The following is a 20240-nucleotide window of genomic DNA, read 5'->3' on the forward strand; positions in this document are numbered from 1 at the left end:
CACTAATCCAGTCTTGGCTATCAATGGTGAATAGCCAAGGATGTTTTTAAAAAGGTAGAGTTATAGGATGTCTCAAATTTCATTATTTGAGATGCAGTTTCTGCCTGATGTTTTTCAATAACAGAGAAAAAGGAAATATTTGCAGTGCCTGGCTGTATAATGATGCCATAAATATGCTGAAGCCTTTGGCCAGGAAGAGCTATAAAGGCGCAAACCTGTCAAAGGATTAAGTCATTTGGGTAAAATTGTGGAAACTGCAGTTTTTCTTTTTTCTGTCTTTTTTTTGTTTGTTTGTTTTTCCATGCATTAGGAATAATAGGTATGTTCTGATTTTTTTCCACTGAAGTTACAAAACACTTCTTTTCAGGATATAATTCTTAGGCCTGTTATTAAAGTCTTTTTGTTCAGATTAAGTGTGTTGTGTTTTAAATTATATTTTTTTAAAAATCATCTCTCACCTGTATGTGAGAGATGCAACCACCTATACGTGAGTGGTCGTCTTGCCCTAAAGCATCAGGTTCATCCAGATGAACGGAGAGCTCAAATGGAAGGTGATGGTGTGGTAACTGGTAGTAGCGTAATTGTGGTAGTACTTAAGGATTTATTGAGAATGTATAAGTAGAGAGCAGAAGACTGTGAGGGTAAGAACTGTCTCAGTAGACAAGGCTGAGTCGCCTTGGATGAAAAGATGTATAATGCTCAGTTGGTGAGGGCTAGAACTTGCAAGTATTTATTTTTTAGGTCTGTAAAATTTTTAGAAGGGTTTAGATTTGGGTGCCTTCAACAGATGGAGGATGAGGGAAAGGAGAGAAAACTCACACTTGGCTGAGCTGTCATAAAACAAGCGGAGGATTAGAGGCAGCTGTGAATGAAGATGGAAACGGATGGAAAGAGGAGAAAGAACATAATTTCTTTGTCAGCTGGGGTCAAGGAAGATCATTCAAACTTCCTGTGTGTCCCAGTGCCCAACTACAGGATCTCAAAGGCTGCTCCCAGTGACCACGGTCACTGAATAGCCCTCTGCGTTTTTTTCCAAAATACCCACACAGGTGACAGGAGAAACACCTCCTGACTCAGGATGTGTGCAAGGAGTCCATTTTTGCTGGTTAAAACCTGAGTGCAACGACCCGAATAGAAAATTACCTAAAATATCTCAAGCTTGCCTTTTGTCCAGAGTGTGTCTTTTCCGATATGGTGTGATTTGCGAATCTTCAGGAACTGTCGAAGTTTCACAGCTGGAGGGGAACCCAGGAGTTATGACGTGGCAAACGTGCTGGCTTTGAAAGAAAAAATACTCAACCTCTTTGGTTTTTCTTTTCTCAGCAAGGCAGTTGTTGTTTCTTATGCTTCAGAGTAACCTCACCTCATCGGTGTTTGCCTGGTGTACGCCTGCCACAGAGGTACTTTGGTATCTACTCCTGATGCCCACACCTGTGCTGCGTGGGACACACACGGGGCTTAAGGGCCGAATGGCCGAATAAGGCCAAGCCTTTTTCAAGGGTTTTTCCTTTTTAAGAAAAAATTGAAGTCCCTTGGGTAAAATTCCCACACACTTGACAGGTGTTTAATTCAATCAGCTGTCAAAATTATTTGGTGTCTCTTTGTCAGCCTTCTGCTGAGTGTGCCAAGACTTATTTCTCCCAGCTGTATCAAGGGGAAGCATCGGAGCTGCCAGTGTTTTGAAGGCTCTGGAGGAGGATGCTCTTCCAGCCCCCCATGAGAGGTATGCTAGAAGTTCATTGATCCCTACAAAAAAAAATCCAGGAAAACCAGTTAAAATTGTGCTATTTTTTCCTTTGTAACTTTCTGCTGGAGGTAATGATCACGTTTCCCTCATTAAGTTTTTGGCACTCTGTATTTCTTCAAATTTCCTTTTTGAAATGCAAAAGCACCGCTCCTCTGAACGACAGCCTGAGCCAGATCCCCACCATCTCCTCCATCAGTTGTGGGGCTGTCAGCTTGGTGCTGCCTGGTTTTCAATGGCTGGGTCTCCAACAGGAGGTTAGGAATATGTAAAAACAAGGAAAATGAAAGTACAGGCATTCATATGCATGTTTTGATTGCCCATAGTGCTGGAAGTCAGGGGTGTCTGGGAGACATCTGGTAACTTTTCTATTGAATTCAGTCTTCAAATTGTTAATGTATCTGTAAACCTCATGAAGTCCTGTTGATTAAATCTTAATTTTCCTACTAACTGTCTAAATCTTTGCACAGCTATTACTTCTGTAAAATGGAATAAAAAAGAATGGCATGAAAGTATTTTTATCTAATGATATTTTATTTGCTGCTGTCCAAGTGTTTATGGTTATTCTCAGATTGTTTAGGGGAATTAAAGCATTAATAATCACGCTGCTGAACCAGAGTCGCTACGTATCCAGTCCACTGTGCTTACACTGCTGGAAACGCCCTTGCCCTGAACGTTTTCCTTCTGACAAGGAATGGGGTGTCCCAGTTCACTCCCTGTTGGAACAGCCTGAGGTGCGTTTGCCGCTGTTGATGCTTCCTCAGCTGGGGTGGGTGAAGAAGGCTGCTGTGGGTTGCCTATGCTGATCCTCTTATAGGATCAGAGCCTTTGGGTGGCAGCCACAAAAGCACCAATTCCTCTTGCTTTCATTTATAATTTATGTGGTTTTTAATGGTTCTGTAAGAAGGGATTCCCAATGGGCACTTAAACCCTTAAATTAAAACCCTTAAAAACTTAAACCCTTCAATGGATACTCAACTCAGCTGCTGAGCATTGGCAGCTTTGAGCCTGAAACTGAGGAATGAATTTTTTATATATGATAAATGCGGTTTTTGTATAGCTATCAAGTGCGTGTTGCTGCACAGTTCTCTATTTATTTGATCTTCCTTTTTGTCCAGAGTGAGAGTTCCGGTGTTTTGCTAATTTACAACAGACGTGGGGTGTCATAAGAGAGTTCAGGGAGCTAGCAGAAATTCTTCAGACCTGTTGTGCTCCTGAAGTGGTTATTCTAAATCCACATCATGTATTACTAACTTTGAAACTGATTTTATGTTAAGATGAAAAACACGGGCACTTCTACAGTAGCAAGACCGTTATGTATTATAGTAAATTAATGTGATTTTCTTGAGTGAGCTGATTGAACAGGCAAGTGTATTTTGGGATATCTGTTTCATGCTATTTTCAAAATGAAAACTTGTCTATTACTTAGTAATTGCAATTTGTGATCAGAATCCTGAAGTTTTTGGTGCTAAGTACTTGCATTTTTATTTAGTGCCAAAAGGGGGAAGCAGCTTCCTTCAAATCTTCGGCGTTAACCAGACTGGGAGAAACAGAACCTTTTGTTTTGCGAGGTTTTTTTTGCGAGTTTTTTTGTTTTGTTCTTTTTTAATACAAAAAATAGAAGAAACTTTATCTGTTAGAACTATTTCTAATAACATGTAGTCTTAACAGACACAAACATCGAGCCTAGTTCACATCCTGTTGCAAGTACTTTGCAGGTGATGCATCTTATGGTAAAAATTGTCCTCTACAAGCCCACATGAACACATTCACAGACAATTATAATTTCATGGATCCATGACTTGTTAAAGAATCCTTAAATATCCTCATTAATTACTTTAAAAATGAGTGCTCTGCTCTTTTACAAGCTCACATCCAAGCAGTGAATTTTTTATCTGTTTGCGGGCAGATTTAGTCTTTCCAAAAGAAGGGACCAAATGCACTGATAAAATGTGAAATGAGATATTGGGTAGGTTTGTAAACTCTCCTGCCTGCACTTTGCCAGTGCCCTTCAATCATCATATGCAGCCAGCCTCATCACATTCCTGGGATCTTCGCTGGAACAGAGGCTGCCCATGGTCATGTCAGACTGTGGTGGGGAGAAGTGAAAAAAGAGAGATGATGCTTACATTTTGCTCCAGCCCAGTTTCAGGCAAAAGCTTCTTGGTCAGAAGGCTAGTTCACATTGAGTCACCATCATGTTTTCTCTGCCGCTATTGGTTTCCAGTGACCACCAAATGGTAGCGCAGTCTCCAAACCTTGTTTGCTGTCATTAACCAGGCAATCAGTGAACTTGCCAGCCAAATGTTCTGTGGCATAAAATATTTATGTCCTTGATGCTGGTTCTTACACAGTGAAGTGACTGTGCTATAAACAAGGTGAGGACAGGGTGTGACTTCATCTGTCAAAAATTTACCTATACGAATGAAATACATACCCTAAAGGTGTACTTTTAGGAATCCCATCTGCCAGGAATTTGTAAGATAGTAGAAAAGTTATTGCAGCGTTGCTGCTAAAATTGTGGCTCGCTTTGTGTTGTGGGGTGTCAAAAAAGGCTTGTGCTGTCTTTTACTGCAAGATGCTGAAAGTGCTTGAATATCTGTGGAAAAGAAGTTGCGTGAGCTGTCCACAGCCTTTCCACATCTACGTACAGCTCTGGCATTTCCATGTAACAGGCATGCTTTATCCAGGTCACCTTATTCAAATATTATAAAACTGTCTGTCCGAACAGATGGTGTCACTTAAGGATAAAAAGCTTAGCCATAGATGTGAAGAAAAGCTGCCTCTTCAAGTGAGGTCTGCTGCTAGCATCGTAGTCTTCATCACCTCTGTCTTCTCTCCCTGTGTGACAGAGGACTTTTCACAGGTTTGTGATTGGTGTTTTCAAAGGCCTTTACATTTTTGGATGCACTTGATTTGTTGCTACAGCTCTGGACCAGTGGCAGCATATCTGTCTGGCTCAGTTTGCCCATCTGTGAAATGGTTGCCTGGGCCACAGAAATTAAGATGTGTAAAATACGTTTGTAAAGGCTGAAGTTTCTAGTACATGCTCAAGGCTGGGTACTGGCTAATGTAACTTACTGTCTTTCTATGGCCATTTCTCCCCTTCTTTTATGGCAAGCATCACCATCTTCTCTGCTATCTGCTACTTCTCATGGAGGAGGAGAAGCTCGCTGTTGCGGGTCAGGCGTCAGCCATTGCCATACGTTTCTGTATTGTTTGCACTAAATTGTCCCTAGTGTGTCTTCTAAGCCTAGAATTTTGGCATTACTTTTTTGGCCATCTTCTAGTAGGCAGCATACATGTGTTTTTAAAGTCTGTTATTGTCTGTTGTCATCTGATCTGGCTAAGAGAATGTCAGGTTTTGAATAACTTGTTATCTTGTAAGTTTTTCCACTCTTCTTACTAGGTCAGATTTATAGGAGGAAATGCTGGATATTCAGGGTAAGCAGCTAATGCAGATCATTAAGGGAACTCGTCCAGGAAGGTCTGTTAAAAACTTTGTGTCTAATCAAAATTATGGATTCCTGAGGTCAGTTCAGGGTGGTTAATCAGGACACAAAAGCCTTAGTAACAGTACTATGTCATATATGTTGGCTTATATTTTTTGCTGTGCTGAAAAATACAGTTGTGCTTTAACTTAATCAAGTTGTCTCCTTCCTAGATTTCTCTTTTTGATACCTGGGACTGTATAAAAATAAACAGGATGATTATCTCTTGGAAGTCACATAGCAGCTCGGTAGCTGTGTTGCAAGTGGCTGGATAAATAATGAATTAACACTGCCCAGGACAAGAAGTTACTGAATAACCTCGGCATACTGTAGAAGGCAAATGTTTTTCAGGACTTGCAGATGCATAATGTGAGGCCAAGCCTAAACAAATACGGTGATGTTTGAATGAAAAAGTGTCCAGATTCTCATGTCCAGACTATACAATGAGATAGCGCCAAAAGTCAGACGCTAGGCGTCCTCCATATCATGGATAACATGAGTTTTCCCCAACTAAGGATGCCTTCCCTCTTGTCTTTATCTAGTTTAGAAATACTTTATCTGACCCTCTCTTGCATAGCCTTTAAGCATGGTAGGACTGTATGGGGGTGGGGTGGGGCTTCAAAAAAAGAAACCCTCAGGAGAGGTTTCTATTTTAAGTTTGAAAGTGATTGTGCAGAAATGGCACCTTCCCTTTAAATAAGCATGTTCCTGGAAATTTAGTCAGTCTTCAATAATTCATAGGCCGCTTCTTCATAACATTGTTAGTCTTGTTAAGCCCACACAGCTATGGCAGGGTAATTTTCAGTATAGGTATCAACAACACTGATTAGTTTCAAATGAAATGAGAAGTTCTGCTTTAATTTACTCCATGCTGTACTACTGCAGAGGAGGTCCGAGATCAGCGCAAGCTTACATCACAGCTAACACTGGAAAGAAAAGGGCAGTAGAGAATTTTTGTTATGGAAGATAATAAGGAAAAAAGGAATGCCACACACAACCTTGTCATTCCTAGGGTCCAGATGATTACAGGCTAGGGGAGCCCTTAAGGCACCCACTCACTGAGCAAACCTAATCTGGTTTTAGAGAGCGGTTGAACAAAATAATACTGATGGATCTCTACGAGGTTACTTTTCAGTGGGTACCTGACTCCACAGGACTTCTGTGAGACCACTGACTTCTTTCTTAAAGGTCACAAAACCACTCATTTTCTTGCTTTTTGTCACTTGCCCTCCTGAATGGAATTAGAACTCCCTGGAGAAAAATCACTGGCTTGCCTTCCCTTTGCCAAAAGCCAGGACACAGACAAATAATTGCACTTCATTTAGGTTTTTATTGACTACCTCAGTGGTGAATTTATATGCACATTTTTGAAGGTGTTGCTGAAATGCAACACTGCTGGTTTAAGGTCAAAGGATGTTAGTGTAACTGTGTGAACAGTGTAATTTCTATGATTTGTTATGGCAATAGCTCTTCCTTGCTGTGGTTTTCAGATCCTTCAGAAATAGCAAGTGAGTAAGTCCTCATGTCAGATGATTGCCACCTGTATTATACGGATATAAAATTGGGACTTACTGGGGATGTCACAACAGCACTGACATGGGGGTTTCCCTTAACACTTCTCCCATTCAGCAGTGGGTGTAGGTCAGAGGCATGGGCTCTACCAGTTACTGATACTGGTCGCCTGGTTTGCTCTGTGTTGCAGATGCAGGTTAGATCACCTGAGCCCTGAAAGGCCTCTGGTGTCTTCTGCAATTTTCTTCATGGCTGCAAGACGGTTTTCCTCCAGTGCAATGGAGATGAGTCCTAGAGTAGCTCAGCTTCTGGTAGTGTGTCCAGAGAGCCTGGCAGTGATGGAGTGGTGCTGGGGAGGGTGCAGCAATCCTTGCCACATGTCTGCATGGGGTAGGAGTCTCCAAACATCTATTAGTTTGGGGAAACAAATCATATGTTTTTTTGATAGCGAGCCAACAAACAGTTAAGCACGGTTAGGTGTCTGCTCTTGTAACAGGACCTACAGCCTGATATTCCCATCTTGTGTAGGGAGTATTTCATGCCTCAGCCACGGCTCCACTAAAATCTGCCCATGGAGTGGAAAAAGGCCAAACGGCAGTTTGGCAGGAAAAATCTGAAGAAAGTCCGCATTAAAAACTCAGTGTGCTCAGGCTTTAGCCATGCCAGTAATGCAGACAAGCCATGGGATTCATAACCTGCTTCTGATAGCTGGAATCCAACCCCATGGGGTTTTTTTTAAAGAACAAAGCAGGGATCCTTCATTTTAAACCTCACAGGTGCTAGTGGCACTGCTGTGACTGCTGCCATATTATCTTGGTGGTTACAGTACTCATCAGACGCAGGGGATGCCAGGTTGGCCTTGGTGCTTCTCCTGCCTTCCCTAACCTACGCAGAGACTGCTGTAGCCAGCAGGCTACGGAGCTGGTTGAATCCATCCTGTGGATGGTGTTTGGAAACGGAGGTAAGGCCAAGTGCTTGATCCAGAGAAAGACAATAAAAGAGACCAGGTGGTGCTGCAAGTGAGTAGGACATCCGCTGAGCTGGGGAATCCTAGTTCCAGTCTGCAAGTCATGGACTAATTTTAATCTAGTGCCTGTTAGATGTAAAGATTCTGGTAGGTACTAAGGTAAGATTTAATATCTGATGCTAAGAAACTGAAAGAAATAGGGAAATACTACTTAGAACGACACTTGATAGGAAAATAAAAGGTTTTGTATTGTGTGTTGGAAAGTTACTTGACAGAAGAAATACCAATTCATTTCCCAGTCTAAGGAGGTCAGAGCAAAGAACATTTGTATTTTTGCAGTGGTGTTTCAGGAACCTTTGTTGTAGTTGTTTTTTGTGGTGGGTTTTTTTTTTTTTTTTTGTCTTAGTTTGGTTTTTAAATATAAGCAGCAGCTGGGAACACATGCTAAGCTGTCATTTTTGGTTTTCAGTTGTAGGTAGCATACATCAGCTTTTATGCTTTCTTACCTCAAGACCCTTCTTCAATTCCCTCGGTCAGAGGCACGCAGTTACAGTGCGTGACCCTGTTCCTGGCAAAGTCAGAGGCTTGCTGTCAGCTGCAGCTGGGACAGGCAGTGCTATGATCAGTTAATATATAACCTTCTTGTGAACTCTGGCTTGGTTTTACCGTTCCAGCCTACTGGGAGTGTCTGCTTGGGAAAGAAGTTTGGTACGGAAACGCTATTGAAAGTCTCCATCGACCAGAGGGTCAGGCTCTGCTCTCACACAATCTCTAGAGACGTTGGAGAGACCCAGAGCTAATGCAGCCCTTCCAAGTGTGTAAATGTCTCAAAATGGTGCATACTTTAACTTTCACTGTGGAACTAAGATTTTTAAATTTGTGATGTTTGATAAGGCTGCCTTATACTGTGTCTTATACCTGCGACTGGTTTAGATGGTGAGAACAGGCTGATGTAGACAAGCTGGAGTTTGATGTACGAGTGCATGAGAAGCCATTCAGAGGAGGAGCATGATGAGCCGCTACCACTGGGAAGAATCACAGTCCCCTTTCCTTCCTACACCAGGATTTAGTATCTCCACCACCATCGGGGTAGAGAGACTACACAGGTAGGAAGTCCGCTCGTGTGTCTGCTGCTAGGGTCACTAAAAACTTCCTTTTTCCCTGGCTGAGGTGGAGAAGCCCAGGACTTTTTGTTAACCACCTTCAGCAGTCACTCAGGCATGAACCCTGAAGCATCACGCGGTGACCGGGGGTTGTGAGTGACCACAGAGCTGCTGTGCCGCGTCTGTTCCTGTCAGCACCAAGCTGCTGTGACTCAGGGAGGATGGAGATGTTTGGGGATTTATTTTAAGCCATCTTTTCGCAGTTTTCCAGGGTTTTTTTGAGGGGGATGGGGATGAAGGCAAGGTGCAAATTGAGACCCAACTTTTCATTAGGCTAAAACAGCTGTGTTAAGATGGGTTTGAATGGCAGCAGAAATGGGCACATGCTACCAAGGACCCTTTGACACTTGTAGCATGCTGCAGATGCGCAAAGCACGTGGCAGAGGCATGCAAAAAGTTTATGATAATACAAGCAGTGTCATCTGCTGCCTGGTCCCCTTGCAGTGCTGCATTATCTAGGTTAGGTGGGGAGTAGCCCTGATTACTGAACACTGCTTGTTTGTAAAGCGACAAGTCAGGCTAATTCGCTGTGTGGGTGGAGTATTGGTTTCAGGCTCATCAGGAGGGCATCCTCATCCTTGCCTCAATTATATGCATCCAGCAGCGGGGTTGGGTGCAGACATTTGTTCGTGGGAGCTTCTTCTCTAGAGCTTATGGACAGAAAAGCTGGGCTAAATGGGGCACTGAGAGAATCTTTTTTTAGCCTGTCACACTGTGACTGCGAATTGCAGCAGCGCAACTGGCACTTTTGCAGGGCGTAAGGAACGCTTCTTTCTCACCCTGCAGGATATGTGACGAGAGTGGGCGTGCAGCGATGATCAAGTCAAGTTAAGTAGCAGGCCTGTGTGACTGATTTACAAATACCAGTGGTTTTTATTTACACAGACATGTAAACAACAGAAGGTAAACAACACCACCCAGCTCGGTCTAACAAACAGGCTGCTGCTGTTTCACTTCAGGACCTGAGGTGTTTTAGACATTTCACAGAAACTGTATTGACAGCAAACACAGGAAGGCTACGAGGTTACCTTGACTCTTTCTTCTTTGCATGGGAATCACATGCATGGTGCGGCAGCGTGAGGGAATGGCACCAGCTGAGGCCACACAAGCGTACAGAAAGAACCCATTAAGAGCTTGCTTTAACGTTGGATACGGCTGGAGTTAGCAATATTTGTGAGTAGTATCACTGCAACTAGTCTGTACTCTGACAGCACTTTCCACCCAAAGATCTGAAAGCGCTTTGCGAACAGACCACAAATCTTTGTTGCATCCTTTGCAAATTATCCCCAGTTTACACGCAAGGAAACGGAAGGCCTTCAGACAGTGACTTTCCCAGAGCTCAAGTTTTACTGGTCTCGTTTCCCAACCTCGTGCTTTAAATATAGCACCATTCTTCCTTCCCAGAAGCGTATCACTTCTTGACATTTTAGGACAAGCTTCTGAATTCAAAGTGACGCTCCAAGCACTGCAGGCAGAAGGGCAGTGGATGGTCCCAGTCGCTACCAGAAGCTGTTTTGCTTCAACGACGCCTCTGCCTGAAGAGGAGCCAGCTACTGTGTGATACATTGCACCCATCCCCACGCTTTTTCAAGTTTGTCCAAAAACAGAATTAAGGGTAACATTAGCTGCAAAAGGAAAACTATTTGAAAACAACTGTGCTGATCCGCTGTCCTGCAAATTTAACTGCAACAGTAAGCCATACACACACTGTGTTTTACTTAGTTACTCTATTTCAAATAGAAATGTCACACTAAATTTGTAAGACAGAAAATACCTAGTGGAGCAATGAAGAGTTCAGGAAGTTTGCTGCTTTGTGCCAAGGAACAAATTTCCTTATAGTTTAGCAGCAAAAGCAGCAGCTAAGGTATGAACAGGATTTGATTCTCAGCTGTAAATTCACATTTGGGTTCTGCACACACTTCCTGAAGAAAAAAAGAAAAAAAAACAACCACCCAACAGAAAAAAAACCAAACCCTACCAACCAGATTACCAGGTGCTGGGTTTGTGGCTTGTGTTTTGTTTGGTTATTTTTTTTTCCTATTGCTGAGTGATCACCATGGCTTGAACCCCAAACTGGTTTCAGCCTTTCTACCCGTTTGTAACATAAATAGCAAGTTAGGCAGGCTCAGCTCATACACTAGATCAAATTCAAGCATGTAAGAATTGCTGCTAAAAAGCAGCCAGGAAGGTGGGTTTGAGCACAGTGTTTAAATGCTCAGCTGCCTTCTCTTGTGCACGTTATACTTCAAGTAGTTTTACTTTTTTTACCCTCCCAGTAAGAACTACAGTGATGCCCTATCTTCAGTTATCATAGGAAAGGAGATGAATCACCACAACCGTAAGATGCACCATTTACAGATGCCAATACAACAGCAGGTAAAATAAAGACAGAGAAGGAAACCTGTTTTTCTTAAACAGGCATTTCTGCAATCCTTTAAATCCCCCAGGTGAAAAGGAAACCTAAGAAATTCTCCTTAAATAAAAGCTATGTACAAATTGCACACATTGCAAATGGAGCACTGAGATCAGTTACAGAAAATAAGATGTACAGTCTTCACTGATAACATCTCTCTTGCTATAAACAGTGATAAACAGCATATGCCTGCTTCAGATGTCAGAACCCAGCAAGACTGCAATATTATGTACACAGGGCTTGTTTGCCTTCTGCCTCCTGCAGCAGAGTCCCTCCAAACTCTGTTTTTGCTTCAGAAAGCTGTGCAGCGACGTTCCTGCGCACCGCATCTCTCCTGCTTGGCAGATCACAAGAGGGCTGTCATTGCTGTCTGGCTTATTGGTTTTAGGCAGTCTCTGGGTGTTGAGTAACCCTCGCTCCCGAGGGCATTGGGCTGAGGTTTCTGGTAATCTGTGCCGTAGCTCACGGAGGTCAGAACACTGTTAACTTTGGGTTTGTCATATTTTATGACACTTTGGGGTGTCTGATAGTCTCCGTTCCTGGTATCGGTCTTACACAAACTAGGGAAGCTGCCAGCAGAGAGCGATTGTTTCTGGGATGAGACGACAGGTACGTTGTAGCCATTTTCAGAGGGAAAATTATTTTCTCTTGCTACGTGCCGCTCGATGATGGGGGTGGCATATTCGGGCTCTTGGCTGGTCAGGGGCAGAGCGTATTCATGGCGGTTAGCTCTGTGCGGACAATGGTAGTGATTTTCGAACTCTGAACTCCCCCTTCTTCCCTTGTCTTTGGTGTCCATGGGTCGGAAAGTAGATCCTTTCCGTGTTACCGTCCCAGTCCCAATCATGAGAGGCTGCTGATAATCTAAAAGGAAGCACGGACTACTCAATAAGGCACAGATGGATTATTTTTTTTGTATTCAATACTTATGCATTGGTAAGTATTTTATGTTGCAAAATGACTCGGTTACTGTATCAAATGCGCGGTTATTGGGGATGTGAGGAAACCTTGCCCCAGTGCTGGTTCTGCAACCTCCTTCAGCAAGTGTTGCAGAACATGGCAGAAGCCCTTCCACAGAGGAGCTCCAATCTGCCACCTCGTTTCCTACTCCCTCCATTCCTTCCCCCTCCTACCCACACAAATAAAGTGAACATCATTTCTGGAGTATACTCAAAAGCTCTAAAAAAATAGAGAAGTCAACAAAGTATTAGCAATGAACTGGACAAAGGACGTTGCATGAAGGTCCACAAACCAGAAGTTCTCCAAAACACATGTTCTGCTTTTGGAATAATTAAAATGCCCAGAGGATTCTTAACAAGCCCGACCAAGTGCTGGCTTTATTTAAAAGGCATCTCACAGTAGCTGGCTGACAAGAAGGATGAAGTTAGATGGAACGTCAGCCAAGAGAGTCAAGGGAAGTGTGAAATGTGCTACGCCAGCTCAGCATTGCTGCGGGCACGCAAGGGGGGGATGAGCCATGGGAGGAGGTGCGGGACCGGTGCTGCCAGAGGAACAGGGTGGTCACCCTGGTCAAGGGGGACAGCTGGGACAGAGCTGGGGATGGGCAAATGGCCCAAGCAGGAGCAGGGAGCAAGACAGAGGAAAAGTGGCCTCAAGAAGTATATGTTTGCACCTCTGGTCGAGGTGGATGCCAGGTTGCTGTTGAAGAAGGAGATCTGAACTAAAAAGGTTTTTAAAAAAATCCAGTAAAACTATTATGAGAAAATTCAGCATTCTTTCTCGCTTTGCTGCTAGTGACAATCTCTTATGGATACATACGGTGGCCTGAACAGCTCTAGTAAATGACACTGCTAAACTATCATGTTTTGACACAGACGCAAAGAACTTAGCTCAGTTTCTGTTCTGGCATCATGGTTCATCTGACATGAGCGTCGAGTTCGATCCCATATGTCCTGTGAATCTTTTTGGCAGTTCCTGGCTGCTTCCCAAACTTCAGCATGTAGGGTGAAGGTGTTGTGATACTTCACTAAGTAAGTGGTGCAGCTCTCCCTGGCATTGCTGCCACCATCCTCGGCAATCTCCCTTGCTCGGGATGAAGCGTCTCAACTCACTCCCAGCTGCCTTTGAGAACTGGCAGCCGGGGATTCAAAGGGGGGTGAGTTTCATGTAGCGTGTTAACCTGTATGCAAGTTGCACACCCTCTGCAATTAAATTATTAAATGGTGCATTTCTGGGCTGCAGTCACATTTTTATTTCATGTTTCTTATTTTTGACAAGACTGTAGGTGAAATGCTAGGGCTGGGGATCTGCCTGGCAAGGCTGAGAGTTAAGACTTTCCTCATACGGTAGGAGGGAAGGATGGAGAGAGCAGAAGCTCCCCAGACACGGCCAGGGGAGCCAGATAACCATGATTTATGAGCAAACTTTATTCACTCCCTTTCCTTCATGAAATAAAACTGCTTTATTGGTCTCTGCATGTTTATATTGAAAGTTTCTGAAAAGGATTGAAACCATCTTTGCAAGATATCCAGGCTAGCACCATACGGAATTACAGTAACCATCCATTTATTTTTTAAATGTATTTCTTCTGTCAAATGCATTAGAGAAATTCTAAGGAATTTCTAAGGTCTGGCGGCTGGAAACAGCAAATTAATCATTCTGGAAGATTGCTGATCACTGATGCCATGAAATGGCTGGTCTCACTAGCCTTTTCAGGCAGACTAAACTAGGCAGGGATAAGATGTGCTAAGAGGATGAATTAAAAAAACATCTCTTTGGGATGCAAATAGTACTGGTGTGGGGATTTGCTCTATCCAAACAGTGACCTGGAGCCAAGGTAGCAGAGGAGAGAAGCACTGTGTGTTTTTTTTCCCTTCTCTCTCATATACCTGTTTCCGCTTCAGGGGGCCTCATCTCCAAAATAGTTCAGGCACCAGAAAAGCTGCAAGGGGATCTTAGCATGACTTCCAGCTGGGGATGAAATCCCACCACAAACCAGCTAAGTAATTTTCCTATTTGCTCAGCAGCAAGGGGCATTATATTTTCTTCCATTTCCAGAGACATTTGTGTTTAAATAGAAACACAAAAAAATTAGTCAGCAAAGCCAAACTATCCTATCTGAGGCACATTCTTGGACTACATCCATGCCTGACTGCCTTCCGTGGTTACCTTCAGCTGTAACTATTTCAGAGTCAGGAAATCTTTCCCGACAACTCCAAGAAAAAGTTTCCAAAATAGTGGGTATTTTGCTACTGACACATTTAGCTGCTTCACTGGGATGAACACAGATAAATCTGTTCCTGGGCCTCAGCTTGCATGAGGGCTGGAGCTTGTAACTTTGCTGGCCCATCCATCTCCCTGTTACCTGCTCTGCACGCAGAGTAAAAGGAAGGCATCGCAGTGGGAGCAATTGTTACCTGCCATGTCACTGGTGACCAGATCTAGTTTTTGTGGTGTCTCCTTCTCATTGTTATAGCTGATGGTAAATTCAGTTGACTGGTGTCTGGTGAAGGGCTGCTTGATTTGTTTCCAACAACCTATGACGAAGAAATAAAAATAGAAGGCTTATCGGCAAGTTAAATGCTTGCAATCAGAAGACTTATCAGAAAATTTAATTTTTGGTATACTCATTGCTGTCAGTGTATTAAAGCAGTTAAAAAACAAGACTGAAACAGGCTCTTCGTAAAAATAGCCCCCTAAATATGGAGGGTGAAAGGGAAAAAGTGAATCATCAACTGGGATTTCCAAGTGAAAACAAAACTTTATGAAGGTTTCTCTTGGCAAGTGGGGGCTCAAATCTGGTAGGTGCCTGCACTGATGCTGTAACAGAGTATATCGGTAAAATACCAGCTTTAAATCAGTTACATGTTTTGTCATTGCTTATATGGCAAAAATAATGCTTAAAATTTTGGGTTTTCAGTAGACTAGTATGGCTTCCGTTTCCTTGATATCTAAGCACCTGCACTCATCAATTAACTTGTTCTCAAAACAGTCTTGTGAGAGACAAAAGACAAAATCCACAGTGTCAGGCTCTTGCCTGGAGCCTGCGACAGGAGGTCTGCGGAGAGCTGGGTTCGGCTCCCAGCTTCCTAAGTCCCAAGCCTTGTTCACAAGGGCTTAGGAGCTTGATTTATGAAACACACATGCAACAAATCAACTGACTGGGTAACAGGCTACCTCTGATTTCTTGGGATTTGTCCTCATTAGCAAGTGAGATAGGATTATGATGTGACCTTGAAAAATCATATTAGCAAATATGTTAAGTACAAATTAATTTTCTAATGAGGGCAAGCTGCAGTGGGTAACAGCGTTCCTTTCACTGACATCAGCACCTGCTGAGGGATGAAATTTCGGAGCTGAGCTATTGCAAGGCACTTGTGAATAGACATGTGAATTGCTTAGTGGTTTCTTTTTTTATGGAAAGCTCAGATCCAGAAGGATATTCCTCTATAGAGCTGGCTGGCCAGGAAAAAGAAGCTACACACCAACTTTCAAGCTAACAGGAGTCCCCACTCTAGAAAGTGTTATTGAGCAAGACAAAGAATATGCATCACTGGGGTTTTGCAGGCATCTCCTAAAGCAGAGTCCTCAAGCCAATCCCCTATTCAGATTTTACACATGCAGTACAATTCAGTACTGTTAGGCTTTATAAATACAGTCCCAACCAGTGAGGGCAGTGAGATTAAAATATTAAAGCCACAAAAAAATTATTAACCCTTGTTCTCTTGGAGAAAGGCAATCCCCTTGGCTGTGGGGAAAAGGAAAGCTACAATTTTCTGCAAAATAGGTATTTTGGAGAAGGGAAGGAAAGGGAGGGCACCTGGGAGCACTCTTACATGCTAATTTATGCACTCTGTGTAATAGATCTTTTGCTAATTGCCTTTCTGTCATAGAAACCAAATTATATTGTTTCTCAGGGCACTGTGCTAGGATGACACAAGTGGGACTATCGTTTGCCATCTCCCTTGTATGAAGAGGAGAATTTGAACGAGGAAACATGGATGCTATTTCATAAGCATTTCACACTTAGTTGCATAAACCCCTTCCCGCTGGCCCAATGGACAGGACAGGACAAAGTGCATGATTCTCCACTAACCTGATTTCTGAGCACTGGATAATCCATAAGAAAGTCCTTTGGCTTCTCGCCTGCGAGGAGAGGAAAGCATTTATAAGCAGCTGCCTCACAGCATTTCAGCTTCACGCCTTAGCTCCAGCAGAGAGAGCCTTTGTGTTTAGCAGCTGAGGACAATGCTTCACTTTGAGTTCCTGGAAGCTGGTGTCTACTAGAACGTAAGGCATGCAAACCAGCATTTTGACATTTTGTTTTTCCCCATCTATATGCAAGTTCTGAGTGCAGGTGTTCAAATTTCTTGTGTCTGGCATCCATGGATTTGCTGTGTCCATGTCTATATGTGTCACTCCAGGTTATGTTTTGTGTCTGCTCTCCTGAATTCTTTGGCTAGCTTATAGATTTACTGGGAATCCAGGGCAGAGCTGGGTACCGCTAGTGATGAAGCAACATCACCAGAGCATTGCTTATACTTCCAAACCCCCATCTGCTGACAGAAGCATTTCCTGGCTTTACATGCAAGTCCAGGTTCATATGAGTGGACAACTAACAGGCGCCACAGTTAGCAGTGCTTCTTCCAGTCCTTTGACTTGTGAAATGAAGTGGCTTAGTTTTAGCTGCTTACCAGTGTGTGTGTGCAACTCCTTACAGCTGGGCTCTGCTTTCAGCCCATTAGGTTAAAAGCTATGACTTAAGGGACTGGGAAGCAGAAGTACTCCAGGAAGGAAATAAAAGCAAATGATCCAGATAGATAGCTCAAGTTCTCCCTTCACTGAATTTTTACTTGGCTTTGATGTGAAAACTATTCCACCTTTGCTTTACACCTTAGCATTTGTGGGTTTACGTAGGTTGAAGGACAGCCAGTTACACTGAACTTTAAATTGGGGTGTACTGTTCTGACCTGCTTTACCTTCATTTTTGTCTGACTAGGGGAGACGTACAATAAGAAATACAATTTACAGAGACATGACATGAGTTCTACTTGAAAGGAAGACTGCTGAACAGGATCAATTTCCAGCTCCCTGGTAAAGAGGCGTGTAGTCGGACGTGCTAGCTATGTAGTCACAAATGCCTCCTATGACAAAAGCCAGTATCTTACTTGCGTAGGGCTGCACAGATACAAATTCCAGAGAACAGGAACAGACACAGCACGATGAGGACAGGGACAATTATAGCTGTAAGCTTTAAGCCTGCATGAGAGAAGGAAAAAAAAGAAAAGGATAAATGTTTAAAAGGCAAATTACTCTGAAGCTGGTAATTTTTACTACAGAGAATACAGCAAAAGGCAGATAATCTTGCAGGAACGCTCCTTGCAACAGAGCATGAAAATGTAAAACTATAAAACTGCAAGACACCTCCTCAGCCATACACGGTTGCCATTTACCTATGTGGGACAGTGTCGAGATGAAAGAGTTAAATATACTTTCTCAAGGCTGACACTTGACTTAACATCTCTACACATCCTGACATCTACATGCATCCTTACAAAGAGCAGTTGTTTCTTACTACGCACTTTTAAAAAGCCACTTATGCATGCTCTGTTTTCAGTTGCTGATAAAACTGCCAAATGAGGCTGCAATTTTACATGCCGAGTTTCTGGCTCATGCAGAACTGGTTGAAACATTTCAGTCAAAATAGTTCAAAGATTTCCAGGAGTGAAGGTTGTGAAAAACCTGTTTAGCCCCCATTGAACTCTAACACAACATGGTTTAGAGCAGGGATTTGAAAATTAACAGTGGAGCGGCCCTTGTGCCAGGAGTGCCCCATTTGCTATTGCTACAGACATCTAGCAGGCTGTGAGAATAAGGTATCACATGTGTCCACAGGGTATTTACCATTTAGCAGATGAAATCTCAGTAGATTTCATTTTCAGTGATCATGGACACAATTTACCCATACTGCTGCAGAGAGGAACTGAGCTTGTTCCTGGCGGGAGCACTGCAGTTTCAGAAGAGCTTTTTTTTCTTACAACCCGTTGTTTTACAGAGACGTTCCTACAACTATCAGCTACCTAACAGGTAGCAGTGTTTGGTGTAGTGGGTCTGGCAATTCCCGCCTGGCTATGGGTCCACCAAACAGTCCGTATAAGCAACAAATTGTGTTTGTTTGCTTTTAAAGATCTAAGAAGTTAGCTCCACAAATTAAAGGATGAAGACTGCAAAGGCAGGGAGAAGTATGCAAATTAAAGTTTTTGGACCCCACCATGAACACAGCCTTTACAGAAAAGTGTTTAATTACACAACCCTGCATTACCATATGCTTCTTAGAGCTGGAGTTCTGCTCTGGGAGGAGTCATGGTCGCGTACAGAGACGGTAACATTTTTGTGAGACCACTGCCTCATGTACTATAAAAATTATAAAATAGAGGACGAGGGTGAGGAAGAGCTCCTCCAAAAAAAATGCTGATGAGCATTCAGTATAGTCCCTTAAGCCACCTACCAAGCATGGCAAGTAAACCAATATTACAGGGAAACCAAAGCCTGATGTTTCACACATCAAGGAAAATTAAGGCTTTCAATCTCTTTCTGTGCCTTAAGACACAGAAGGAACCTATGCTGCTCCCTCTTCTCTCTGTTGTTAACCTTTAATAAAGCCTGAAGGGAAAATAGAAGTTTTGATTTGTGAAAAAGTTTAAAGTTCACTCAGGCTGGGCTGAAGACATGATGCATCCTAGAGAAAATGCAGCGCTAGGTAATGTTACCCAAGTTAGTTTCTTCTGATGGGATGGGCTCCGTAACAGTCCTGTCTTCTTTTCCAAGGGAGGTTTCTGTGCTCTGACTTGGTTTCTGCCACATTGAATGCGTAAATGAACTATTACCTGCAAAAGAGAAGGGCGGGGGGCATCAGTGGTGCTGAGGTAGCACAGGGGTCATTGGAGGCACCGCGCCTGGGGAGTGCTGCTTACCCCATACCTTGCATTATTCGACAACCCATCAGCTCGAGCTTCAATGCTATTCTTTGGTTCCAAGTTTGAGGGATAATTCGCACATAACGGGCCACTATCGGAGGGATGAAGTTATTGCGTACTGTGTCACCAGAGTTGGAGTTGCCTTGGAATACCTGCAATGAAATGTAAGCATGTTGTTTGCTCCGTTTTAGAAGTCTCTTTCTTTAAAGTGCTCCTGACATCCAACCTGAAACATTTTCATTACCTCAAAACTAAAATATATTGATAGTCTGGGATGCAGCCACAAGATTTTTGGAATTGAGGCCTCTAGAAAGAAATAATCTTTTTAGTTCTGACAGATGATCACATTTTGCTGTGAGCTCAGAGAAGAAAGATTACCACACTCCTTCAATTCTGTGTAATTTCTAGTTAATATATGCTGGTATAATGCTATCATTTTTTATTTAATAGCACTGCAGCACCCTTACTTGGGCAACAGGGGATAAAAATGTAAAAAGAAAAAATTGAAATTAAATATTTCTAGACATTTTAGTAAAACAGTCAGTTTTATGTATCAGGCTTGAAGAGTGACTGTTAACTATGTTGTTGTGTTGCTGTTTCCCTGCATTTATACAGTATTTCCCAGGATCACTTCAGCCCAAGTGCAGAACAGTAGCCCTTGCAAAATTAGTTCTTGGAGATGCTTCGGCATGATGTAGGAGAACTTAAAAGCCTGATGAGATAGGGAAGTGAGCTCAGCATATCTTAGATAAAATGCCAGGCCACATGGGGTTCTGATGGGACAGGTTTTATCATGCACCTTAGCTGAAACTAAGATCATATGTAATAGTTTCATAAGATTATTTGTAAATAACAAGTCATGGTGGAAAACTGCAAACCAGCAGATTTTAAATAGCCAGACTTCACAGTTCAGCTGCTACTAGGCTGTTTTTTCACTTTTTGGGCCAACATGTCCTAAGTTTCAGGTTTAAAAAACCTTAAACCAGTTAATGTTTCCCAGTAAAATTCATTTC

The 20240-nt window shown here is 42.8% G+C and overlaps 1 protein-coding gene across 2 annotated transcripts in view; it reads right to left on the reverse strand.

Moving 5' to 3' along the window:
* Positions 1-9723: 9723 nt before the first annotated feature.
* The window catches only part of DCBLD1 (discoidin, CUB and LCCL domain containing 1), a 48427-nt gene continuing 37910 nt past the window's right edge, over positions 9724-20240 (reverse strand). The window contains exons 10-15 of one of the 2 annotated variants that reach the window (XM_064447405.1): positions 19232-19379; positions 19021-19137; positions 17419-17509; positions 16347-16396; positions 14668-14787; positions 9724-12154 (exon numbers count right to left, since the gene is read on the reverse strand). In XM_064447405.1, the coding sequence (XP_064303475.1) occupies positions 11637-12154; positions 14668-14787; positions 16347-16396; positions 17419-17509; positions 19021-19137; positions 19232-19379 (1044 nt within the window). In that variant the 3' untranslated portion in view covers positions 9724-11636. The remainder of the gene's footprint in view (positions 12155-14667; positions 14788-16346; positions 16397-17418; positions 17510-19020; positions 19138-19231; positions 19380-20240) is intronic. The other variant, XM_064447406.1, reaches the window with a different exon arrangement.

This window comes from Phalacrocorax carbo, chromosome 3 (assembly GCF_963921805.1).
Source record: "Phalacrocorax carbo chromosome 3, bPhaCar2.1, whole genome shotgun sequence".
In the NCBI taxonomy this organism is placed as follows: domain Eukaryota; kingdom Metazoa; phylum Chordata; class Aves; order Suliformes; family Phalacrocoracidae; genus Phalacrocorax; species Phalacrocorax carbo.